The sequence below is a fragment of the Cibotium barometz genome, chromosome 10, assembly GCF_041138505.1.
Source record: "Cibotium barometz isolate CiBa-2024 chromosome 10, ASM4113850v1, whole genome shotgun sequence".
Lineage (NCBI taxonomy): Eukaryota > Viridiplantae > Streptophyta > Polypodiopsida > Cyatheales > Cibotiaceae > Cibotium > Cibotium barometz.
Window position 1 is genome coordinate 52,246,227 of NC_141055.1, and position 27,534 is coordinate 52,273,760.

Here is a 27,534-nt window from a genome sequence, read left to right on the forward strand (position 1 = left end):
GTAACCTCTATGCTAAGAGGTCCAGAGGATTGGCAGATTGGACATGCAGACATACAAGCCATGAATGGCCATGTTGTAATCATTTAAACTTTTCCATTGAATTTGAATAAAGAAATACCGAAAGGGACGCCAAGCTTTGGGGCCAACAAGTGTCATTCTCTTTCATGTGTTGGAGCACTCTAGCTCCCATATAGTTGTTTTATTGACTAGACTACAATTGGATTGGGTGACTGCTAGTCTACTGCACTTTGGTTTCTACCAGAGGCCAGTTTCAAGGTTCCGTTGCCGGGACCATCACACATCCTTTATATGGAGAGTCATCAACAACAAGGGTCCTCTTGGGATCACATTCAAAGGCTTTAGACATTCTCTCCAATGGCTTAAACATTGCCTCGACACTTGGACTATCTGGCCTAAACATTTTATTTTTCTCGTAAGTTGTAACCAGCATGTTAACCCCAAATTGTTTAAAAAGAAAGTAATTTCCCTACCTCTTTTTTTCAAAGCTTATACATCCAGGTTGGAGTATAAAATACCTATTTGGACCATAAATAGTGGATTGATGCAACGTTGATGGTTGAATACAACGCTTCAATAGCAATCCATTCAAATCCAACACCACTGTCAACATTGATTTCTTATACATTTCTTATATCATACAACTCTCATTATCACCTCTGACTCCTCCACAACTTCAGTATCATTTTCATTTGTAGGAATATCGTTAAAGCTTCTTAGCACTGATATTTCATCGTGAATGTTAGATGTTCTTGTTCAATTCAAATCTTTATAATGTTAATATCATTTGCAACATTAAAACACCAGTGACTACATTATCACATGTCACCGCAAGAAAATCCCAAAGGCTCTTTGCTATGATTAATCAGCGAGCTTCTACTAATAAGGCTACACCATTTGCTAAGTCTAAAGGGAAAGTATAATGGATCACGATGGTTTTATTGCCCCGAAAAAGACTTTCGAGGCACCTTTGTACAAAACCCGTATTGGTAGCTAATGTTCTCAATGCAAAAGCGAATACTGCTACTAATGCAGTCTCATGTAATTGGGTTCAAGTTTGTACTAGAGATACTCAACTCTTTGATTAGCATGATGTTATTTGGAATGTACTCCAAGATCCGGGGGGGTCTATGCATAAGGACGAGAGTTAAATCATCTCATTTCTCTGCCGTGTACATAAGATGCTTCCAATAACGTGTGTCACCTATAATGTCCAGGGTATTTGCAATCCTCATAAATGGAGATGTTTATGGTATTATGTACATACAATGAAACCAAATATAGTTTGTTTGCATGAACACAATCAACATGAGTATGGTGGCCAGTTTGGCCATTTTGTTGGGTATGACATTTTCTATGCCGGAAGCAAACAATTCTTGGGCGTTGCTTTTCTTTTGAGACATGAACCGGAGCCAGCATTGGAATATAATGACTCATTGGGCCGATGTATCATTGTGCAATGTATTTTGCAAGGTGAAATTTTCCAATTTGCAAGAGTATATGCATCTCAATCTTCCCATGAGCGGCGAAGGATTTGGAATTTCTTCAATTCCTATCCTTGCTTGTCAAATGCTTTTGTTTGTGCAGATTTTAACAACTCTCCACAAAGGGAGGATAATACATCAGGCCTTTCTCATATGTTACATGTTGAGCGTCAGGCTTGGGACAATTTCATTTTGCAAACAGAAGCCTCCGATCTTTGGTTCTCTACTATGGCTGGAACTCCCGGCTTCACTTATCACCATAATGCTCTCGCTCAGTATTGGGCTAGATTGGACAGATAGTATTTGTTACATACTCAACAGTATGACTCCTTTTCATGCAAGCTTTGGGTTGATCATGCCTCGACACTCTCTGATCATTCACCACTATGGTTGGCTTTATATTTTCATATGCCCTTATGGGAACTTCCTCTACAACAACAGAGACTGTTACACATAAATAACAACTATCTTTCGCATGATGCCTTCAGAGCTTTGGTACATGATGTCATTTCCCCACTTTATGCTCAGTTATTAGATGATGTTGACACTGCTTGGTTTCATTTTGTTCAACGAATGCAGATAGTCATCGCCGAATATGGCAAGTATTATTTTGCAGATGCTAGGCAAAGAGTTGAAATGGCTAAGATACAAATCCAATCACTCACGTCACTCAACCATCTTCAAACTCTTACACAAGATCAACAAAATGTGTTATGTAAAGCCGAAGCATGTGTCTCTATGAACGAACAAAGAAAGACACAGAAATGGCAAATCAGTTCAAGATGTAAACAACTCCAATATAAAGGTTGCTTGCATACTGATAGGCCGAAACATAAAATAGTGTGTATTAAGAAATTTGATGGCACATGGACATCCACAAAAAATGGAGCTTGCAACTGAATGTGTCAATCATTATCAGCACATTTTCCAGAGTTGATCTCGTGTGGATTCTGATGTCCTTGATGCTCGGAAAATGTTCTTAAAATGTGTACACTCCATTGTTGACATTGAATCTGCTTTAAGGCATGATCTCCCCTTCACTAAGGAAGAGTTGACACATCCCAACCAGGTATGGTCACCGGGTTGGGATGGTCTGACAGTTGAATTCTTTGTTGCTTTTTGAATTCTTTGTTGCTTTTTGGGATGAGCTTAAACTTCCGATTTTGAAGATGATTAATGTTGCATGGGAAACAGGATGAATGCCTAATTCTTGGAAAGAAGGCCTTGTCACTTTGGTACCTAAAAAAGCATTGGGACAATCTTTTGATGTTTGGAGACCAATCACATTGATGCCAGTTATCTATAAATTGGCAACTAGAATGCTTGCAGATCGTATTGGCGATCTAGTTTTCCAAGGTTTGCTTCTACAACAATATGGTTTCGTCCCCAGAAGACAAATTATGGACAATATTGCTAATGTATATTTGGCAATGGAATATGCCAAATATACTTCTCAGGATGTTCTTGTTATGCAAGTGGATGTGGGTAAAGCTTTTGATACAGTTAAATGGGATTTCATAGCTGAGGTCATGGCTGCAATGGGCTTTGGTTGTAAAATGAAACAAGTTATATAGAGATAGTACAGCCCAATGTGTTTTTGGTCGAGATCTTTCATCGAAGTGGACTTTTGAGAAATCTATGCGTCAAGGATACCCCCTTAGTGCATTGCTCTATGCGATTGCTACGCATCCACTTTTGATGTATATAGATCGTGACTCTGTTCAATGAGTATCTGAACTCATGGAAGGGTTGGTGACCCTAGTGAGTTAATTGGACTCATGCAAGGGCAGTTGCTCTAGTGAGTACAATATTTGGATCCAACATGGGTGGTGCCCATGGTCGTGATCTTCGCATCATCAATTTATGTTTTGCCAAACATCACATGAAGTTAAAGTATGTGATGCACCAAGAGATGTGTCGAAAAGCTAGTATGTTCTTTGACTTTCAGAAAGTTTACCATAAGAACTTACGAGCAATCTAGACAGAGTTTCATGAACTGGATGGAGACAATGCTCTAATTTTTTTATGACACACCATATCAAATTATGTGGAACATGCCATGTTCTTATCTTGTATTTCCGAATCTATAGAACCAGACATGTCAAGAACTTCAAAGCTTCTTGGAAACCACAACCATCCATTGTTTGTGTTGATGCTTGTATGCTAAAAACAAGAGATGCTACACATAAAATAAATCTTTTTGGAGTAAATGGAATCTTGAAACACATCTTGTGTTGGAATAATATTTGTCAAGGTGATATCAATAAAGGTCGATATGTTGTAGAAGACAAAGGCAATATTTATTCATGCACTGCCTTTCATCCATGCACATATTTGTTCTATTGCAATATGAAACGATCCTAGTGTCATTATTGATATTCCATGCATGAAAGAGGTAGATAATGTCCATAGGTTGATTCTTCTGTGCACATTACTGTTCTAATGTAGCACAATAGGGAAACTCAAGCAAGCATGCACTCACAAATCACATTGACTCAAGAACGATGAGACATGTTTTCTTAAGAATTTCATGTTTTCTTTTAGAGCTGCAATACGGGAGAAATGTATCTTGAAGATATATTATTTACATCCATCCAATGTCTTATTGCGCCGGCCAATAGGCCAAATAAGCTCCCATCGCTAGAAAGTAAAAACAAATTGTTTCTTCCTCGAATACTGTTGGGGTAAAGGCATTATGCCCACCCTTGTAGTGTGTACAAGCCCATAAGGTTTTATAGTACATAGTACACTTAGTACATTTAATGTACTAAGTGCACTATGTGTACTAGAGCAAATATACATGTGTGATAGGGGAGTCACACACTCACACTTGATGAGTTGACTTATCCCCACAACTCTCTCTCTCTCTCTCCCTTCTTCTCTCTGTGTATGTCTCCCACATGAAACCCTAATTCTTCTCCCATTCAACTGGTATCAAAGCCGGTCATTGTTGAGACAGCAGGTCGTTGCAGTCCAGAGAAGGTCACGTGTGTGTAAGGAAGGCATTGCAGTTTTTTGGCAGAGCCTGGAGAAGAAGCGCAAGGAGTCAACGTGTAGGGCAGGCGTGTGCTGGGCGCAGTCTGTGTGTGCGTTGGGCAGCGACTATGTAATGGCGGCGCAAGTGTGCAGCCAACCGCTGCCGTCGACCATCAACCGTGAGGAGTAGTCGCAGCGTCAACAGCCGTGAGAAGAGTCTGTGAGCGAGCCGGGATAGCATGAGGAGCTTGAGGACCGCCTTGAGGAGTTTTCGCGCGCAGCTAGAGAAGTCGGGCGCCGTGCGGGAGAGGCTTCGTTCCATCGTCGCCGACCTTGATAGCGCAACTCGCCTTACGCGGGCTCCTGGCACGCGAAGTATAATGACTTCGCCTACATCTACGCATCTCGTCGTCATCGGCAAAAACTCACACAACGCCTCCATCTCTGCCTCAACCTGCGCTTGAGAGATAAGCTCTCGCCTGTAGGCATGCGCACCTTCCTGCAATCTGACTCTGACCGTTTGTAATCACCGTCTTCAACCTGTAGAGCTATGCGTGTCATTCCCGCTTTGTTCCTGAACCCTTTGTTGCTGACCTGGGTCGAGTCAGACTTCTGCAGCATGCCTGAAGAGCCCTCCATCTGCACAGTTTTTCTGCAGCAGCAGCAGCAGCATCAATACAGCAGCAGCAAATTCGACGCCCCCCCCCTTTCTGCAACAGAAATCAGCTGATTTCAGAGGTATTTGCTTCAATTTTTTTTTTGGGATTTGCAATTGAGCAGGTACAATCATCAATTGAGCAGGTACAGGTCCAAATTGCTCAATTTTTTGAGCAAAATTGGCAACATTGGGTGACATTGGTCACATTTAGGATCAATTTGCAGGAAATTGGATGTCAAAATTTGGGGCTTTTGATGTAATTGTGCCATTGGGCATTCATACATGCTGTATGATGTGAGCAATCTCACATTTGGGGCAAAATTGCAGGAAATTGCAGTGCAAATCAAAGGGCTTCTGTGTCAATTGGGTTGATTTGCATGCAGGCACTGGCATTTGATGCTTTGGGCAATGTGTTGATGCCTGTCAAGCACTCAATGTGCCTGTAAATCAAGGGGCTTTTATGTATTGGATGTATATGTGGCCAGGGGGAAGCATTGTGAAGACTCTGGATGCCTTCATGTGCATTAATGTACCATGTATGATCAGAAATTGATCTTGAATCAAGGGGCTTTTCAAGATTTTATGCTTGTTGAGCTTGGCAAAGCAGCAGGCAAGACTTTTATGCCTTGAATCCTCAGAAATCCACTTGCAGTCAAGGGGCTTTTGCCCAATTTCTGTTCGGGACTGTTTTATGCAGTGGTGGGGACTGTAAAAGTCTGATTTTCACTCATTTGGACAGCCAGGAGAGCATTTATTGCTACTGTACCTGCTGGTACAGATTTGGTACAACTTTGTACAAGTTTTGGCATCGCTGTACATTGATTTGAGTGAGGAAAAGGCTCATTCTCAGCTGCTGTACTTGCCGGTACAGATTTGGTACATCATTGGTGAGCACTTGGTTCTGTTGTACAGTACTTTGGAAGGGGAACAGAGCACATCTAAGGTGCTGTCCTAAATCTGCAGCAACGAGATTTTGGTGATTTTATCACATACAGTGGGAGTAGAGTTGCATTCGTGCTTCCGCAGTGGGAGATAAACTTTGGGAGAACAACTGTGAGCACTTTGTGTGCTTTGGTGCAGTGTTTGCACATCTTGCAGGGAGTCAGGCATTGACAAAGGTTGCATATTGCTATGGCAACCACAGGTGAGAGCTCTTCATTGCTTCACATCAAGAAGCTTGAAGGCTCACATAATTATGACATTTGGCAAACCCAGTGCTATAATGTGTTGCTCCAGAAGAAGCAGCACAAGCCCATCAAAGAAAGGGGTGTAATGCCCGCTTCTCTTACTGCTGAAGAATGGGAAGATATGGATGAGCTAGCAAGATCCACTATCATGTTGTCTGTGTCAGACACTTTACTTTTCACCATACGTGAAGAGAAGACAGCTTGGGGAATGTGGCAAAGATTGCAAGACTTGTATGCCCAGCAAAGTGCCTCAAGCAAAGTGTATTGGTTGAAGAAACTCATAGGTCCTCAAATGAAGAAACAAATGAAGGAAGGGGCGTCTATGATCTAAATGAGTTTAATGGTATTGTCAGCCAGGTCATCAATCAAAAGTTGGCAATGGACGATGAGTTCAAAGCCACCTTTCTCTTATGCACTTTGCCAGAGAGTTGGGCCACATTCAGGACAGCCACTAGCAATTCGAATGCTATGTTGTCATATGCAAATGTTGAGGGTGCTCTTCTTCAAGAGGAGATGAACAGGAAAAACAACTCTGTTGGAAAGTCCAATGCAATGAATGCACGTGGGAGATTTCAGCAAAGGGGTAAAAGCCAAGAACGGGGAAGGAGCAAGTCCCGCTCCAAAAAGGATTTGGAATGCCATTATTGTGGCAAGAAGGGACATATCAAAAAGCAATGCTACAAATGGAAAAATGCTCAAAAGGAAAAGGGAAAAGGCAAAGACAAAGACAAAGATGAAGCCAAAGATGTAAAGCCAAAGGGCAAAAGTGGAGTCAAGATTGAAGAAGTCAATGTGTCACATGCAGGTGGCAGTGAGGATGAAGTCCTATTCACGTCTTCACTTGATGCCCATTCACTCCTTGCAGGAGATGGTCATGGTATGCACTCATGGATCATTGATTCAGGTGCCTCCTTTCATGTCACAGGTTGCAGAGACTTGTTTGTCAGGTATACTGCTGCCAATGATTATTTGGGTGACAACCATGCATGCAAGATTCTTGGCAGAGGTGATGTGAGACTTGTGTTTTCAGATGGCTCACAGCTTATGCTCCATGATGTCAGGCATGTGCCTAAGATCAAGAAGAACCTGCTTTCTACTGGACAGCTTGATGATGCTGATTATGTTACCACATTTGGTCGTGGAAAGTGGAAGATTAGTAAGGGCTCACTGGTTGTTGCCAGAGGCTCTAAGGTGGACACTCTTTACTTCATGCATGCTGGTGTTTGTCACCATGCTAATGTAAATGCAACCGAGCTTCCCCAAGGGGGAGGGAGTATCAGATGACATTCGGCATTGGAGGCCTATTACGATCCTCAATACTGTCTACAAGGTCTTACCAAAGGCCTTGAGTTTGAGGATCCAGCCCTTCCTGGGGGAGTTGATTCATGCTACTCAGACAGGATTTGTCAAGGAGCGCAGTATCCTTGACAACATCTTTACTTTCTCGGAGGCGACGGCCCGAGCTAGATTTCTTGGCGAGGACTTGGTCGTGATGCTTCTCGATTTTGAGAAGGCATACGATAGAGTTGATTGGGGTTTCTTAGAGGGCACTATGCTTCGCCTGGGCTTTGAGCCAGGATGGATCAAAGGGGTGGCAGCTCTGTATTCCACAGCTCGCAGCCAGGTGCTGATTGCAGGAGGACGGGGGCCGAGTTTTGAGCTGACCAGATCAGTCCGTCAGGGGTGTCCTCTCGCCCCTTTCCTTTTTCTCTTCTTTGCGGAGGCTATGAGTATGTATTTGACGGCAGAAGAGGTTGGTTTGAGAGGACTGCAGCTCCCAGTCCGGGGGGAGGACCTGCTTGATGCTAAGTTTGCAGACGACACGGGCTTATTTTTGCATGGCCATGAGGCCAATCTTATTCGAGCTGAGCAGTCGCTCCAGGTTTTTAGTGCAGCTTCGGGAGCATTGATCAATTGGCGCAAGACAGTGGCCTTTTGGATCAGTAGTGCTCCCACTCCGGCATGGAGCCCGGACCCCGGTTTTAGATGGATTCCTCCAGGCACAGCAGTGCGGTATTTGGGATGCCAAATTGGCCTAGATTTGTCACCTGAGCAGCAGATTGCCCCGCTTCTTCTCTTGCATTGCTTTTCTGGTGAGTCATGAATTGCAGCCACTACTTGATGTGGTGAGTCATGAATTGCATTCGGAAGAAGCTATTGTATTGGAGTACAGCTCGACTATCCTTGGCTGGGAGGGTGGTGGAGGCAAATCAGGTGCTGTTAGCGACCATGTGGTACATTACGTCTTGCTGGATTTTCTCGAGCTCTTGCATCAGCCAGGTACAGAGGCTAATCAGGAACTTTCTGTGGTCTGGGCGGGACGGTCAGCCAGCTCGGGCAAAGGTTGCATGGGGAGTTATTACACTTCCGCTGGCTCAGGGAGGTTTGGGCATTATAGATCCAGTAGATCAGAGTAGAGCCTTATTGGGGAAGCTTATTGTTCGGGGGTTGCTTCCAGGCGCTGAGCCTTGAAAAGAGCTCCTCTTGTAGCGGCTGCAGGCTCGGGCGCCCCCAGCAGGGGGTACTTGGGCACCAGAGATTCGCTGGATCTTCATAGAGATGAGGAGGACAGGCCTCAGTAGAGGATGGGAGGACAGATTTGCTTTGAGTATCCTGAGAGCTTGGGAGCTGCTGAGACCGGGGCTCTCTTAGCGACCTCCTTCTTGTGTTGAGGAGCGGGCCAGACAACCGCTCATCTGGAGCCCAGCGGTTCGCACGGAGCAGGGTCATATGCTGGGTTCTCGGCCTCGTCTAGCCTGGGGACCTTTAGCGGCAGGCCCAGCTCGTAGTTTTGGAGACTGGCAGGCTTTCTGCAGTCTACCAGAGGAGATCCAGGTGGAGAGGCTGAGTCACTTCAGAGGGGGGTTGATTATGAGGGATGATATTCAGGAGGCACTCACAGAGGAGTGGTTCACGCCTCTCGAGCCAGTGGCCCCACGGTGGATGGGAGCCTTTACACAGTTGGAGATCCTGATTGCTGTCAGAGCTTGCACTGAGGATGGCAGATGCCTCTACTATGAGATTCAGGATGAGGGCAGACTCCAGAGAGTGGAGGTGGAGTCGCCTTTGGTTGCAGAGTGCACCTTTCAGAGGATTCGGGTAGTGGCCGCCGCTTCTCGGAAGTGGCATATTGACCCCGACCCTGCTGATGTGCTCCCGGATTGGCGCATATGGGCATATGCAGCGCGCCCCTTGGCCCGGCTACAGTGGGACCCCGGGGAGTACGAGTGGCATGATCCTTATGCATCCCTTGAGGCCACAGAGATCACCTTTTTCCAGTATACTGTTCGGCTGGGGCGGCATATTTTGACGGCGAGGAGGACGGTTTCTCCAACGGCAGCGGGGCATTGGCGACTACAGGGACTCTCACAAGAGTTCCTGGAGGATTTCTGGGCTCGGCTCTGGGCTAGTCGACAGGCCCGCAGGATCTCGACTTTTCAGTGGCTGGTCGCCCACAGGGGCTCAGCAGTTGGCACTTGGCTTGTTTACAGCGGTCTTCCGGCGGCCTGCGTCCGATGCGGCCACCCTATGGAGACACAGAGACATTGCCTTTAGGATTGCCCTCAGGCACAGCAGATTTAGCTGCGGATGCTGCGTATTCTGGCCCCCCTCTCTCCAGAGGGTATGTTTACGTGGGGTGCCGCTGCTTGGTCGACTTCGTCAGGGCCTGCTATGGGCTATGAGATGGAGCAGGGCAGTCAGGCCATCAGATTTATTAGGGGCCAGCCTCGCCTGGTTCCGGCACCAGATTTCTCGTCCGCCAGCTGGACACAGGAGAGGGATTTACGATGGGAGCTCCTCAGCAGCCTCACCATCTGGTTCACCTGGAGGGCCCGGTGCTTTACGGCCTTTGAGGGGAGATTGGAGCCACCAGCAGAGACTGTACGGGGGATTTGGCAAGAGTTGATCCACACCCTGCGAGGACAGTACGACCGCATCCGGGGAGACTCGGATGAGGCGATCTTACGGCGCCAGGCCTTTCACACCACTTGGCGCTGTGGCCCTTTCTACACCTTACACACGGGATCCCCCCGTTGGCACTACAGGCCACCTGTTTGGCTCTTCCCCCCCCTATTGTATGATTTAGCCGCTCAGTTCTTTGTACTGATGCTTGTATTTTGCAGCACCTAGGGAGAGTCTCCCAGGCTGCCATGCTGTATTCGCTGCTCTGTCTCTCTTAGGAGCAGGAGAGATCTTTTGTAGCCCTACGGGCGTTTTTATATAACTAATGAAAGGATCTTTTCTCGGGGAAAAAAAAATGCAACCGAGCTGCCAGAAATCTCTATGTGGCATAGCCGGTTGGGACACATGAGTGTCAAAGGAATGGAGCAATTGTCTCGTTTTGGTTACTTGCCTTCTCTAAAGTTCTCAAGTTTTCAGTTTTGTGAGCATTGTATATATGGCAGGCAACTCCAGTGCCCCCACAAGAAAGCTCTTGGACAGAAAGATGCTCAGTTAGAGCTTGTGCATACAGATGTATGTGAGATGCCTCAGCTTTCTTTGGGAGGGGCAAAATATTTTGTGTCTTTTATTGATGATGCCACACGCAAGGTGTGGGTTTATCCTCTTCGTTTGAAGAGTGATACATTCTCAGTGTTTGAGAAGTTTGTTGCTCATGTTGAGAATCAAACTCGCAAAACACTGAAGGCTTTGCGTTCCGACAATGGTGGAGAGTATATGTCCAAACAGTTTCAGGACTTTTGTGATGCTAAAGGCATCAAGAGAGAGCTCTCTACTCCTTATGATCCTCCACAAAACGGGACAGCAGAGAGGATGAACAGGACCATTCAGGAGAAGGTCCGTTCTATGTTGTCACATGCTGCGTTACCTCATGGTTTTTGGGCTGAAGCTGTTATGACAGCCGTTCATCTTATAAAGAGGTCACCTAACACGAGGCTTGGTGGGAAAGTGCCAGAGGAAGTATGGACAGGGAAGCCTCCGTCCTACAAGCACTTGAGAGTGTTTGGTTGCGTTGCGTACGTGCACATACGCAGGGAAATGCGCACCAAACTTGATCCTAAGTCTCACAAATGCATATTCCTAGGATATGGTGACAGAGGTGAAATGGGATATAGACTTTGGGATCCAATGAATCGAAAGATTATACGCAGCAATGATGTCATTTTTGATGAAACATGCATGTATAAGGAGCCTGCAAGGCAACAGGAGCCTGGCAGAGTCATCTTTGATGATGATGAACATCATGGACAACAACCAAGGGCTGTAAATCAGCCATTACAGCATCAAAACCAGCCCTTAAATGGTGCTGAAAATGGTCCAAATGGACAGCCAGAGATGGCAGAAGATATCCCTATGGATATCCCACAGTTAGAGGAGATACCGGGCATGATCTTTCAACCTTATGGCATGGAACAGGAGCCACCAATAGGTGATATGCAGGCTGGACAGCAACCTGCAAATGATGGTCATTGGGTACGGAGGTCCGCAAGACCCTCCAGCACCCTGACAGGTTTGTTCCAGGGGTTGACTACTTGATGCTCACTGACTGTGGGGAGCCCTCATGTTATAAGGAGGCTTTACAGAGGGCAGACAAGGCTCTTTAGGAGCGTGCTATGAAGTCAGAGATGGATTCTCTGCACAAAAATGGAACATGGAAGTTGGTGCATTTGCCTACAGGCAAGAAGGTTTTGCCATGCAAGTGGGTTTACAGGCTCAAAGTTGCACCTGATGCAAAGCCAAAATACAGCCACGTTAGTGGCTAAGGGCTTCAAGCAGGAATATGGTGTGGACTTTGATGAGATCTTCTCCAGTGGTCAAAATGACCACACTTAGAGCTGTATTAGCTTTGGTTGCTCATGATGATCTGGATTTGATTCAGATGGATGTGAAGACTGCTTTTCTTCACGGTGATCTCCATGAGGAGATATATATGCAACAGCCAGAGGGTTATGCAGTGACTGGAAAGGAGAAGCTTGTATGCAAGCTGAAAAAGAGTCTTTATGGGCTCAAACAGGCACCAAGGGAATGGTATCATAAATTTGATACATTCATGAAATCCCAGGATTTCAGGAGAAGTGACATAGATCACTGCTTATACACCAAGAAAGCTTTGGATGGCAGTCTATTGATCCTCATCTTGTATGTTGATGATATGTTGATTGCCGGGAAATCTCGTAAAGAGATGGATGCCTTGAAGAAGAGGCTGCATCAAACCTTTGATATGAAAGATTTGGGTGATGCAAATCACATTTTGGGTATGCGGATACTTCGGGACAGAAATCAGCATGTGTTGTATTTGTCTCAGAAGGAATACATTGGCAAAGTTTTGCAGAGGTTCAATATGGACGGGGGGAAGAAGACTAGTACTCCTTTGCCTCCATATGTGAAACTCAGTGCTATGGACAGCCCACAGTCGGATAGTGACAGGGCTGATATGGCCAAGATTCCGTATGCTTCAGCTTGTGGCAGTCTCATGTATGCCATGGTTGCTACTAGGCCGGACATTGCATTTGCAGTGGGAGTGGTTTCTAGATACATGGCCAAACCTGGCAAGAAGCATTGGGAAGCAGTGAAAGGTGTCATGAGATACCTGAAGGGCACACAGGATATGTGCATATGCTTTGGCAAACAGGATGCATTAGTGCATGGTTACACGGATTCGGATTATGCCGGTCATCCAGATAACCGGAAGTCTACTACCGGTTATGTGTTTACATTCACAGGAGGTACTGTGTCATGGATATCCAGGATGCAGAAGTGCACTGCCTTATCTACTACAGAGGCCGAGTATATTGCAGCCACAGAGGCTTGCAAGGAGGCATTATGGCTATCTCGGTTAGTGGTTGATTTGGGTTATACAGGGGATATTCCATTGTTGCATTGTGACAGTCAGAGTGCCATCCAGTTGGCAAAGAACCCTGTCTTTCATGCAAAGACGAAGCATGTGGATGTGAAATATCACTTCATCAGAGAGGTGATAGAGAACAAGCAAATTCAGCTTGTTACGATTCGTACGGATGACAACCCGGCTGATCTGTTGACAAAGAGTTTGCCTCCAGAGCGATTTGCTCATTGCAGACACTTGATGGGCATTGGATGAGGCCAGTTTCAGCCTTGATATGGCCTTGTATATTATCATGTACATGCTGATTTTTTCTTTTCCTTCATTTAAGGACACTTTGCCTTTAAGTGGGAGGTTGTTGGGGTAAAGGCATTATGCCCACCCTTGTAGTGTGTACAAGCCCATAAGGTTTTATAGTACATAGTACACTTAGTACATTTAATGTACTAAGTGCACTATGTGTACTAGAGCAAATATACATGTGTGATAGGGGAGTCACACACTCACACTTGATGAGTTGACTTATCCCCACAACTCTCTCTTTCTCTCTCCCTTCTTCTCTCTGTGTATGTCTCCCACATGAAACCCTAATTCTTCTCCCATTCAAATACTGCTAAACAATCTTCCTCGAAAGATAAGAATAAAGTCAAGCTAGATGATGAAGGATTTCAATATCCCAGAAAAACATTTTGCCTTGCTTCTAGAAACTGGCAAGAAGTGGAACCTCCAAACTCAAATTCTCAAGTCGCACCAATGCATTCTACTATTGTGGCCAAAAGTTGGATAAATGCTTTGTCCATAGGTCTTTTGCCTCAAGAGCATGTGGAAGTGGATGTAGATATGCTACATTCCACTTGATCTTGTCCTCGATTTACCTTGCATATAATCTGTACACACAAGCTTTTTTTCTATGAAATTACAGCTAAAATGCATGTCTTTTAATGGACTTGTGTCACCATTTGGCCACCCAAATGGTTCACTCTTGCTTTCACACTATGTACATATTGGATTGGTGTCCATGGCTTATGGAATATGCCTATGCAGGTGATTGACACGTGTCATGCTGTATAGTTGGATATGATATTCTGCTGGGACTTGATGTTATCATGCCCGGAATATCTGGAGGACTTGGCTTTCCGCTGGGACTTGTGCCTTTGTGTACATGCCCGGAAACGCCTGGAGGACTTGGCTTTCCGCTGGGACTTGTGCCTTTGTGTACATGCCCGGAAACGCCTGGAGGATTGGCTTTCCACTGGGTCTGGTATCTCATATACTTGCCTGGAAACGCCTGGTCTTATATGGTTTCATGAACGGGAATTGCTCATGCCAATGCTGCATTGCATAGCATCTTTATGTGCTTGCCTGCAAATGAAATTGCATGCTGTTTTCATGCCTGCATGACCTATGTGTAGTTCCGGGCTAGGGGACGCCCGCCCGTGAACCGTGCGTGTGAAACTGTCTGCTGACATGGTTGTGTGGCATGTGAACAGGTGGTAAGTATTACCCAATCTAGGCTCAAATAGCCCTTAGGACTTAGCCAATATTTATAAGTGAGTGCGTTCCCATTTCATTAAAGTTTGGGCGCCCAAAAGTCACTTATAAATTATGACCGCTTCCAAGTTCACACTCACTGAAGTCCCGAGGCGGACAAGACTCAATGTCCAGGACCTGATCCTCCCTTTTTACTCATAAATGGGCATCTCCCCATGTCCCTTCACCTGATTGGACCCCAATTCACTTACTTATTAAGAGAAATTCGTGTTTTCTCTTCATGAGGATTTTTGGAGGCTGAAAACTCTGTTTTTCCACCATTTCTCTCCATTTCCAAGCTCTCCATAGCCATACCCAACTTGCTAGGGTGTTTTCCAAGCTTCCAAGAGTGTTTCCAAGTGCTAATCACTCTCCTACTCACTCCCAATGACTGAAATTCAGCAAAACAGCTCTCATTTTTGCTGTAATTTCTGGTCTTTTTGCTGAAAACCCTAATTTCAGCCTTCCTTTCTCAAGTTGAACCATAGGGGAAGCTTTCCCAAGGTTCCCTTCATCCTCTTGAAGACTTTTGTCGCGAAGGATTGCGGCAAATCGAAGATATCAACACTTCTAAAGCTTCCAACGCGAAGGCTTCCGCTTGCAACAACTTCTATGAAGACTGGTAAGGTAATTGGACAATGTATTGTCATTACTTACTCAGTAGAAGGGCAGGACTCCTTGTTTAGCCGCCCTGTGTAGTATCTCTCTTGTCCTATGTGCTCTTGAAGATGTTGCTACCTTGCTTGGTAGAACATAGAGCCAATGGTAGAGAATATGGGCACTGAAGTCGGGCCGGGCATCAAGGCAGCTCCTTGGTGATCTACATCGACATACCATTGTTTTCTAAATGCTGAATTTCATATGCATTGGCATGGAGGATTTGGCAATGATTGCCCGTGAAGCTATGTATTGAATTTCTCCAATAGTAATACAATTTACTCAAGGGAGGGGTCGGCCGTTCCGGCTCATTGTGTGCCTCTTGTCAATTCAGCAATTTACTTCTTGTATTTGAGCAAGTGTCCTTCAAATCTTAGTGTATTTAAGTGTATTGATTAGCATTGTGTTCAACCAAGTTACAACTTGCCTCTAGAAAGAAGTAGAGACTTCTTTGGGCTTATATGCAAAGGATGCATCTGGATATATTGTATGTATTCAGTAGCATAATCAACATGAATTTGCTAGGCAACAAGGATTCTTTTCTGGATATAGTATTATGTATTCTAGTCATTATGCTTTCTCTTGCATTGCTTTTCTGGTGAGTCATGAATTGCAGCCACTACTTGATGTGGTGATCATCAAGGGAGATGGCTGGTTATTCAATGCATTGTAAATGGTGAAATCTGTCAATTCACGGGAGTGTATGCCTCGCAATCAACTTCACAAAGAAAAGAGATGTGGAATAGATTTGCTACCTACCCATGGTTGTCAAATGCTTTCATTTGCAATGATTTCAATAACTCCCCTCGTCCAACAAATAATACTTCTCATGTCTCACACATGTTGCACCTTGAAAAAGAAGCATGGGATAACTTCATAGTGCAAACTAACACGACTGATCTCTGGCTTGCTAATTATGGTAACCAGCCAGGCTATACTTTCAATCATAAAATGCTTGCCAATTATTGGGCTAGATTGGATAGATGGTACATGTTGAATGTTCACCAATATGACATATGTATATGTAAAATGTGGGTGGATCGTTCCGCTTTGGTGTCAAATCGTGCTCCTGTATGGCTGGCATTTACTTCTATGATCCATCGTTTGATGTACAGTTGCCTCATAAACAATTGTTGATAGTTCGTATCTCTCACATGCAATGTTCAAGCAAACGATGAAAACTGCAATTATGCCTCTCAAGCTGCAAATGATGGATGATATGAGCGTTGCTTGGTTCCGTTTTGTCATGAGAATGCAAGCGGTAATTGCAAATTATGGTCGATGGTATATGTGCAAAGCTAAACAAGCCATCCAACTAGCTAAAGATACTTTACAAAACTTGCAAGAAATGTAGCAAAATGGCCCCCTCTCTGACCAACTGTCACCAATTTGGTCTCCTCACCAGTCTTGAACAGTGTTTCACACACTGTCCGGAACCAAGGTGTGAACTGGGATTTTCCATAGAAGAAAGCTGGAGCACTTACTGGCAAAGTTTGGCCTGAAAGATGGGTACAGAGCATAAGCAACTTGGATTTTATTCATCAAAGCGACTTATAAGGATTATAAGTCGGTGTGTTCACACATCATTTAAGTGTGACCATGCCTATTATTATTTTGGACAGGTATATGTGGACAGAAGGAGGCGCCTATGGCAAACTTGACCAACAAGTTTGGGAAAAGCATAAAAACTGGTATTTTAGGCATATTCAGCCACTTTTGGCAGAAAGGGGAAAAAGCGCAGGTATTTTGGGCTGGTCGATTCCTTTAAAAGCAGGAGGTGAAGGATGCACATGTAGCAGAGGTGGCGGGCAGCAGTCTTTCTCTGTTTACTGACCATACAGTTTTCTCTCTCTACAGGCCGACTGCAGCAGCAGCAGCTTTTCTCTCTCTACGGGCCGACTGCTGCAGCAGCAGTTTTCACTCTCTACAGGACAGCTCTCTCTCTCTCTCTCTTCCCTGTTTGCTGGTCGTGTAGAAGCAGGCAGCAGGCGGCAGCTTTTCTCTCTCTTTCTTCAGTTCCCTAGCCATACAGAAGGGACAGCAGGCTGATCTCTTTGCTGGCTGTACAGCAGGTACAGCCGGCCGTACAGCCGGGTAGCTCTTCTCCTCTCCCTTGCGCTGGTTAAAACAGTGGACAGCAGCCGGTTTTAGCTTTCTCTCTCTTCAGCAAGCCGTACAATGGTACAGCAGCCGGACAGATTCTTCTCTCTTCACCACTCCCTCCTGACCATCGATTCAAGGATTGTGTTTGAGGGTATCAGGGATTGTTTTGAGAGCTTTTTCTGGGGCTGTTTTGGAGAGATCTGGTATTATTTTGAGAGCCATTTCAGGACTGTTTTTGGCCCAAAGTTCGGCGTTGAGTTTGACTCCGCACCGGGCTGTTGATTCTTATAGCGGTTTGTGCTTTGATTCCTTGGCAAGTGTTTGCTAAGGAAGCTGTGTGGAAAATCCGGTGCAATTTTGCACCCGCACCTTGGTTGTGTTGTAACATGTTCACTCATTGGAATAAAGCAGTTCCTACCAGGGGGCGGCCGTTCCAGCTCAATGCAGTGTTTTGATATTGTTTATGGTTATTTCCACTGCGAATTCATGCTTTGTTTGATATCTGAAGTGTCTGTATATTGTTCTGGGTCCCCAGCTGGTTTCACTAGCAACAAATACAATTGGTTCAAGCTAAAACTACTATTACCATGCATGAGGAACGTAAAGTGGAAAAATGGAAAGTGAAGTCCAAGTACAAATAGTTACAAGACAAGGGTTGTTCTTCTATAGCTTTCTTTAAAGCTTTACATACAAAGAATTGTAAAGACAACATAGTACGCACCAGAAAACCAGATGGTTCATGGACCTCGACTAAGTTAGAATTGGCAGACACTTGTGTGCAATACTTTGAAGGTATCTTTCGGAGTCCCCCTCCTCCTAATAGGCAATCACTACTTGCTAAACAAGAGTTTATTGCTCAAGTTCATGTCATGTGCATGAAATGCCATGGACATTTTCAGAGCTAATCCAGAAGGGGCAGCCAAGAAAAAGACCATTAGGGCTAGGATTTGGAGCACAAGGTGCAGTGTGGACTTGGAGTAGGGCATGGAAGGCATTGAAGGATGACCTGTCAGCTGCGTTAGATGAAAGGAAGGACTGTCAGCGTCCCGTCATCAAGTTTAGCAAAGTGGGATGTCTTTAGCAGAGTGGGATGTCATCTGCATGAAATCCTTGGACATTCACAGAGCTAATCCAAAAGGGGCAGCCAAGAAAAAGACCATTAGAGCTAGGATTTGGAGCACAAGCTGCAGTGTGGACTTGGAGCAGGGCATGGAAGGCATTGAAGGATGACCTGTCAGCTGCGTTAGATAAAAGGAAGGACAGTCGGCTGAGACAAGGATTGTCGATTGTACAAGACTGTTGTCGGCTGCTTTCAGGGTGGTCGGCTGAGCCAGAGGACAAGGCGGGCTGCAGGCGCATCATGACAAATGAAGAAGCCCAATCGGACAGCATTTAATGTACTGTAGACTGGCCGAGCAGTCGGCCAATATACCAAGTATTCCAGAAAGCCTATAAATAGGCAAGGGTGCTCCTCATTGTATTGATTCATTCCTTAATGGAATGGGTCCTTAGGGTCCTTAGAGTAGGACAGTTCTGGTGATGTTTCGAAAACCTTTTGTAAGAAGGCAGCCTAGGACTGCAGAGTTAGGTACCTTTTTGTACCATAAGAATATACTCAATTTCCAGCATTTCTGTCTCTCTCTACTCTCCTCTATGTCTGCGTTTTGCATCAGCATGTTTACACTGGTGTTTATGGCTGAAAGAAGACCCCCAGAGCTTCCGCGTGTTACAGTTCAGTCCATAAGGTGTGCTGAAGAGAGTTTGGATTTTGAGCGTCAGTATACATTGCAGGAACTTACTGAATGGGTGTTAACAATCCTAATATGGGATTGATCATGGTGTAGACACAAGATTAAGCATAAAACCTAAGGTGGATTAAACCACACAAGAAACTCCATGACTAGAGAGAGAGAGAGAGAGAGAGAGAGAGAGAGATTGCACACTCAACACAAGATCTCTATTGCATATCACAATGAACCATACAATGATATAGGCCTTCTAGCCTTATCCCACTTTACACACCATCATGCCATGTGGCACTCCCTTTTCCACATTCTTTTATGTGGCTCTCAACATTCACACACCATACAATATCATATGTGGCATTCTTATCTTACCACAATATCTTGTATCTCTAGGATGCGTTCCCACACTCAACCAAATAACCCAAGCTTTAGTTTACATGGCATATTTCAACACCCCTCCTCAATGTAAACTTGGGTGTGTGCATACAATCTCTCTAATCAATTTGATCAACTCACCTGTCACCCCATCAATTTTGCATTGCCAATCTCAACACTCGCCCTCAATGCAAATTGGAGTGTTCAACAAGTGTGTGTGCACGTGCCTAGCCAACCTAGATACGAAGTCCTTTTTGAGCTCACTTGCTCACAGCGGAACCACTGAGTCCAATTTGAACATAAATGTTCGGGTGGAAACTAACCCATGAAGTGTGACACCCATGCGTGCACAACTCAACGCACACCACAATTACATCCTTTTCGAGCACCCATGGGCTCAAGCACAGGACCCTCATAAAATCTGGGTGAGAGAAAATACAATCCTTTTTATACATGCAAGCAAGGGTAGGGTACCCACAAAATCCAAGTGGTCTAAACAATTTCCACAACTTTATTTTTATAAGCCGATATTTGCCTGCTATTTCAGGGCACTGGAGAGAGAAAACATTACAAACATTTTGGCCAAAGCCAGGCAGAGAACCCATATGAACAACTCATTGGTAAAGGACATTAACAAAAAAATATGCAAACATACTTTCATAGCATGTGAACAAGGTTTTAAGTGTTTACAAGAGCGTGTGTGAATGGGAGCTTAATAAGGCAATTTTTAGGCCTTGCGTTTGAACGTTATCCTTGTTTTTTTTTTTATTAAAGAAATTTGTGAACCATTCACTTCTCTGCTCGCGCCGCCACCATCCAGCTGCTCTGCTGTCATTCGCCTGCTCCTGCGCTCTACCATTCTTCCCAATGCTTTCTCTTGCTTCTAATGGCTTTGTTACTCAGTTGTCTCATGGGGACACCGTTTCCTCTGCATATTGAACCGCCACTTCCACTTTTGACGGGCTCTCCTTCAACGCCATCATCTACCTCAACGACCTCTTCAATGCCAATATCTACTTTCTACCTGCACAACAATCTAAGACACTTGCTTTATCACACCCTTACACTGCAACTATTGATTCAGTATTTATTTATTTTTTACTTTCTTCGTGGTCTTCTTGGACGACTCCTTGCTCGCCATCGATTGCCTTCTACTGACGACTGCTTCTGTGTATCATCGCATGTGCACTGGAGGGGTTGCTGACTCTCTTTGCTTTAGATCTCTATGAGTCATTGTGCCTTGTTGCTGCTGTGTGAAGTCCGCTTGCTCCACAGTACACACGCTGTTTTCCGTCTGCTGCTACTGCAGCAGTTTCTCACCGCCATAACTGCTCCAACAGCCAATTCAGAGATTTTGACATATGCCAAAGGCAATTTGTATGATCCTCAATCCATGGAGGTGGTAAGAGTAACCTATAAACCTTAGCTGCAAATAAGTTACCAAATGATACAGGAGTATATCCTGGAAGGTGCCTATCAAAACACCAATCTTGAATTCTCAGTGTTTCCTCAAGCATTGGGACTGGTTGAAAGGGCTGCATTATTTTTGAAACGACTCTCAAGATTGGCCTGTGATGCATCCCCAAATTGCAGTCTGACTCCACATGGGAAAGCGAGTACATAACCATTTTTATCCACGACGTAACTTATTTGCCAAATTCCCAATGTAGAAAGGTTATATGCCTTTCTTGGTTGAGACAAAGCAAGCGGTGGATCAAACACCCTGCTCCAATGAATACTCTGCGACAATAGTGAGTTTCCCTGATTTGGAGGCCTAGTACCTACTAGACCATTGTAGGTGACACAATATAGCTTGCCAATCTCGAATGAGAGGGATCGAATAAGGAGAGCCTAGAATATCCAAGTAAAGCCTCTGACAATGCCCACAACCAAGTATGACATAGATCACAAAATTTGAAGCCTAACCTAATGACAACCAGCCCAATACTTTGTCTTTTGCTCCTAGACCAATAGAATGTTCCGCACTTCCACCAACAGGAAACAAGATAACAGCTCCGATTCCCTTCTGTGTGAACCTGCCCCTGTAGACAGCTCCACTCAAAAATGTGAAGGGCTGAGAAGATTGAGCTACCTCAAATTTGAAGGAAGAAAGGACAAGCAAGGTATGCTGAGCTTAAGGGAGGGCTGTGAATGGTGCGTAGGGACACTAGCATCCAAGGTGCCCCATTGCCTGTAGGTATGGCACTCTATCCAGACTCTGGTATCCAGGGAACAATGATAGTACCTCAACTACTTTTTTAGGCTCATGCCACAACCTCAATGAAAACATAGTACTCATTTTAATTCAAGAAAGCAGTTCAAAGCAAGATCACATCAGATGCAATCACGAACATCCAGCTAGCTTCTACCATGAATGGAGCCCCACAAGAATTAGATGCCCTTAAAAACACCACTTTCTAAAAAGCTCCACAATAGTTATCTCTTTTAGCCAACAGATTCCTCCTTTCCTTGACCCATCACAAAGTGTTCCAGCCCTAGTAGAGATGGAAAATCAAAAAAGGCAGCAGGGAGAAGAGTCATCACCATCTGTGCGGACAGTAAAGGAGGGAAAGTCAAAACGAGTCCAGTTCATGAAAGAGGAAAGAAAGGTGGGGAAAGGTGAAGGGGAAATGGGGGACGAGATTTCCCAGCCAAGCTCATAACCACAAGATTGTATTTCCGTCCACACCTCTTTCCCAAGAAGGGCTCTAGTGTTCAGGTCTTCTTAAGCATGTAAGCAGAAAAGCCTTTATTACAAAATATATAAGGTGTGCAGACAACTCTTCACTATAGAATAGTTAGAAATGTTATAGAAAATAAGACAGAGATCCAAACATGCACACCCAACAACTCTCTATCATACCACTCAGTTTTTGCCTGTGTTGCATCCAAAGGCAAACGATGCCCAAGAAGTCGTTTGACAGCCAATGCCTCTACCGAACTTTCATCAGAAAGTCGTAGGCATCTGGATCTGATGTCACCAACAGCTGGTCCACCTATCGACAAAGATATGTTGGAACCAAGCACTAATTATATGTCATGTTATGAAGAAAATAGTGCGATACTTGGAAATTTCAAATCATAGTAAGGGTATTAGCATATTTGCTCCCCAGAATGCCAGCGGGCAATGGACAGGCTCAATTGGCCGTCCATGAGCAATTGCCCCCCACTGAATATCATATCATTTGACAGCATAGACGGGTGACATATATTTGTAAAAACCTATGATTTAAAGATTTACATGATGCACAATTCTACCAAAATTCACATGCGCAGGAACAGTAGGAACATAGTAAATGCAACCAACCAAGTACACGAACAATTTCAGCAGTACTTCCACCATCATCTGACACCGGGAGAACGTGAGTTACGTGAGTAGTGAACTTTTTCAGTTCTTCCACAACACCATTAAAAGCTGTTCCGCCTGCATCAATAACAATGTTAAGTTGGTTTTTAAAAACAAGTTGAAATCATTCATTGATCGCTCTAAAATCCAACTTTTAGCATATTTATCTGCATAAAGGACAAAACTTGGCTAATAATTCACAGAGAAATCACACAAATGATGTGTGTTGACTTGTACAACATGACGTTACCAAGTGAACATTCACCACTGGTGACAAAAGCAATGCAAAGCATAATTATGAGAGACGCCCCAAAACACTCCTCCAAGCCAGTAATGGGAGAGGTGGGCATGAAGAGGCAGGGTGTGAGGCTTAACAGGATAAGAGGCAAGAAAAAACAAGCATTCGAAGGTCACCCCCTATAGTGTAACACGCGGAAGCTCTGGGGGTCTTCTTTCAGCCCTAAACACTCTTGGAAACATGCTGATGCTGAACGCAGACATGAAGAGAGAGTAGAGAGAGAGAGAGAGAGAGAGAGAGAGAGATGCTGGAAATTCAGTATATTAATATGGTACAAAAAGGTACTTCCTAATCTACAGCCCTTGGCTGCCCTCTTGGAAAAGGTGAACATCACCAAAATCTGTCCCTATCTGGGACACCTAAGGACCCAACTCCTAGAGAGTTGAATGAATCAATGAGGAGCACCACATGTCTATTTATAGTCTACTTAAATACATGGCATACTGGCCAACTGCTGGTCGGCCAGCCTACAGTGCATAAATGCTTCAACGCTGTCCAACTGGCATTCCTCCACATATCTGAAGCGCCCCTGCATCTGACAGCCCTCCTAGTTCAGCCGATTCCAACTGGCTCAGCCGACTGCCTCTTCCACAACTGGCTCAGCCGACAGCCTCTTCCAACGCAGCCGCCAGGTCCTATGAAAGCATCGCCTTTGTCTTCCATGCTCCAAGTCCACACTACTGCCAAATCAGCACTGTGCGCTCCAACTTCTGGTTCTATATGGTTCATACTCTTTATCTAGCTGCCTCTTCTCGACCAGCATCTGAGAATGTCCATGGCATCTTTCATGCACATGACTTCCCCTTCTGCTAAACTTGATGACGGGATTTCAACCTGTTCTTTGATGACTGTCATCATCCCAATCTTTTCCCGAAGTCCCTCTGTCATCCATCCATCCCTAGCAACCCTTTTCTTTGAAAGCCCGGCCCGGTCTCCAAAACCACTCTGTCTCAAAATAAGATCTATGCATCTGTTCCATCTAGTCCACAATCCATTCCTACCCTGACTCTGAACACTGTCTTGGTCTTCATTCCTGAGAAATGAGTCTGGCACTCTCACATCACCCCTTCGAGGATAATCCTCCCTTGGGACCATTGCCCGGAACCTATCTGGCTCACAGGACTGCCATCCCCTCTGGCTTTGTGGAACACCACCAACAAACCTCCTAGGAGCTCTTCCCGATTCTGTGTTCCTTGCCTTGGGCTTCGTATCCATGTACGTTCCTGTACCTTGGACCTGTACACCATCATATGGGACTGATTCAGTGTTTAGCTTTGCACAGCCTGATACTCTGATACCAATGTAACACGCGGAAGCTCTAGGGGTCTTCTTTCAGCCCTAAACACTCCTGGAAACATGTTGATGCTGAACGCAGACATGAAGAGAGAGTAGAGAGAGAGAGATATGCTAGAAATTCAATATATTAATATGGTACAAAAAGGTACTTCCTAATCTACAGCCCTTGGCTTCCCTCTTGGAAAAGGTGAACATCACCAAAATCTGTCCCTAACTGGGACTCCTAAGGACCCAACTCCTAGAGAGTTGAATGATCAATGAGGAGCACCACATGTCTATTTATAGTCTACTTAAATACATGGCATACTGGCCGACTGCTGGTCGGCCAGCCTACAGTGCATAAAAGCTTCAACGCTGTCGACTGGCATTCCTCCACATATCTAAAGCGCCCCTGCATCTGACAGCCCTCCTGGTTCAGCCGACTCCAACTGGCTCAGCCGACAACCTCTTCCGCCAGGTCCTATTATAGCATCGCCTTTGTCTTCCATGCTCCAAGTCCACACTACTGCCAAATCAGCACTATGTGCTCCAACTTCTGGTTCTATCTGGTTCATTCTCTTTATCTGGCTGCCTCTTCTGGACCAGCATCTGAGAATGTCCATGGCATCTTTCATGCACATGACATATAGATAGGAAAAAGGGGGGGAGGAGTTTGGGGAGGTATATGGTACAGTCAATCCCATCACACAATCATTGTTGTCAAAACAATAAGAAAACTTCCCAAAAAACAAGACGAGAAGCATGCACCAGAGGTGTCAAAATGACATCAAGAGGACCGGGAAAAAGAGCAATATGCCAGAGTCAGAACTGATGTTAGCCATGACTATAAATAAGGTTGAAACAGCTAACAGAAAAATGTATGCAGAGGAGAGTGGGGTAAAAACGCAGAAGTAACAAGGGAGTCCAATAATGCTGCAACAACTGACACACCTCACCTGTGGTACACAGAAGATGGGCCAATTGGCACAGGCAGGTGCCATGTGCAATAAAACAAATAGACCAGTAGCATTGTGGATATATATACGTGGGTAGCCAAATTGCCACAATAATCTGCTTTCCTCAGCGTTGGACTTCACAAAGCATTTTTTTGTAGGCGAAGTGCTAGCCAGGAGTATACCGTTCACAGAGTTGCAATTGACGTTTTCACTCAGCCATATTCATTGTACTAGACATCAAGGTGGTTCCAAACATAGTGAACGATACGTTTGGAAAACGTGCTGAAAAGATTCCAAACGTAGTGAACGTTGCCCCCCGATATATATACTTATAAACTTTTGAAATATGAAGTTTGAAGATTCATTAATGAACATTAAAGCACTTACTAATACTATACAACCTTTAATTTTAATTTTGCACAACTTACAACTTAGTAACTTACAAGTCACAAGTGACAATGGCAAATGCAAACATCAATAATCAAATAAAATAATTAAACAATAAACATAAATGAAAGTGAGATGGATCATGTGACATGGATAAATGATAAATCTGAAATCATAAGATTGTAGACATATGTCATACAATGATACATGAATGATGATTCCTAGAGGCTAGTCACCAAAAAAAAAACTAGCAACTATAAACAATAGTAGCATCTAGCTACTCATCTAAACCAGATGAGGACTCTGAAGAAACATCTCCATCCGTCAACATGTTGCCATCCGAGTCATAGTCAGGCTCTCTGACCACCGGCACTGCAGAAATGGTGTCACTCGTATCTATGGGCCCCTCATCTAAGGGATCATCATCATCATCATCATGTGCAAGAGACTCGTGCTGCTGAGCTATCTAAGCACGGCCTCATCCTCGACCTCGCCCACCACGACGACACCGACCACCTGGACTGCTAGTAGAAGTTCCATGAGCATCAGCATCTAGAATACTCATAGCTCGTGATCGAGCACGTGTAACCCTCCGATCTATGCTCTCAAGCTCTCTGTGGAGCTCTCGGTATATCTCCTCCTACTCGTCTCGCAACCCGTCCTCCCGAAGCTGAGCCTCCGTATCAGTAGTATGAGCGAGGAGCCTATGATAAAGGGATCCACCTGCCACATGTGACATGGCACATAACACGTATCAAGAGTCAATACTCATGAGGTTACACATTAAGTTTATTATTTAATAATAAACATTTCAAGTTGGCAAGTAATTTACCTCCTTCACACCAGTGGCTGTCTTGAGTGTGCGCTAAAAACGGAGGTTGGATCGACAAAACACCAACCTCTCTAACTGCTGAGTACTCAAGCGATTACGGATCTTGGTGTGCTTAAGAGAGTATGCACTCCAATTCCGTTCACATGCACCAGCAGAGCAACTCTACACATGCCACATAGCACTGGCAAATGTCAAAAGACAAGATTACACATTGGCTGCATTATACAAACTAAGAACTTTAAAGTTACAAACCTGAGATAGCAGTCTAAAGGCCACTTTCTAGACAGTTTTGGCCTAGTATCCATGGATGTTCCACCACGTAAGTGGTTTCGCCTGCCCTTGAACCGCTGAGGCACTCAACTTGCCAAAGGCAACTCCCACCCGATTGCGGTAGACGACCAACTCCTCATCGAAGGTCACCATGTCATCGTAGCTAAGCACTTGAGACACATAAGCATCCTTGAGCAAATTGAGTTGCGTGTCTGTCTGGAGCTCGACCTTGTTGAACATCGGATGGAGTAATGTTGCAATCCCATGAATGGGACGACGCATGTAAGTCCATCGCAAGTCAACAATGGCCATCACCTCGCCATGTCTGACATTCCAAATTTCAAATTAGATATCCAATAGTAAGTACATCATATAACCAAAATTACAGCACGTACCATAAATCATATTACATAATAGATATTAGATATATCTGGTAGGAGTGATAGTCGGCGAGGTGACTAATGACACCATCTCTCTCATCCGATGAAAATGATGATAGAGGAGCCCCAATGTAGAGCCCTCCATGTCACTGATTCAGATGAAGATATACATGGGTTTGAGGAGCTTTGCTAAGCCCTCAATATCAAACCAAAAGGACTCATCCTGGATGTACCGAGTGGGCTCGCTGGTCGAAT

At 44.6% G+C, this 27,534-nt stretch overlaps 1 protein-coding gene across 2 annotated transcripts in view; it reads right to left on the bottom strand.

Moving 5' to 3' along the window:
- Window positions 1–27,534, bottom strand: part of MEE18 (maternal effect embryo arrest 18) — a 94,290-nt gene that overhangs the window by 53,605 nt on the left and 13,151 nt on the right. For both annotated transcript variants that reach the window (XM_086804287.1, XM_086804286.1), the window contains exons 2-3: window positions 22,843–22,959; window positions 22,399–22,531 (exon numbers count right to left, since the gene is read on the bottom strand). In XM_086804287.1, coding sequence (XP_086660413.1) covers window positions 22,399–22,531; window positions 22,843–22,959 — 250 coding nt within the window. The remainder of the gene's footprint in view (window positions 1–22,398; window positions 22,532–22,842; window positions 22,960–27,534) is intronic.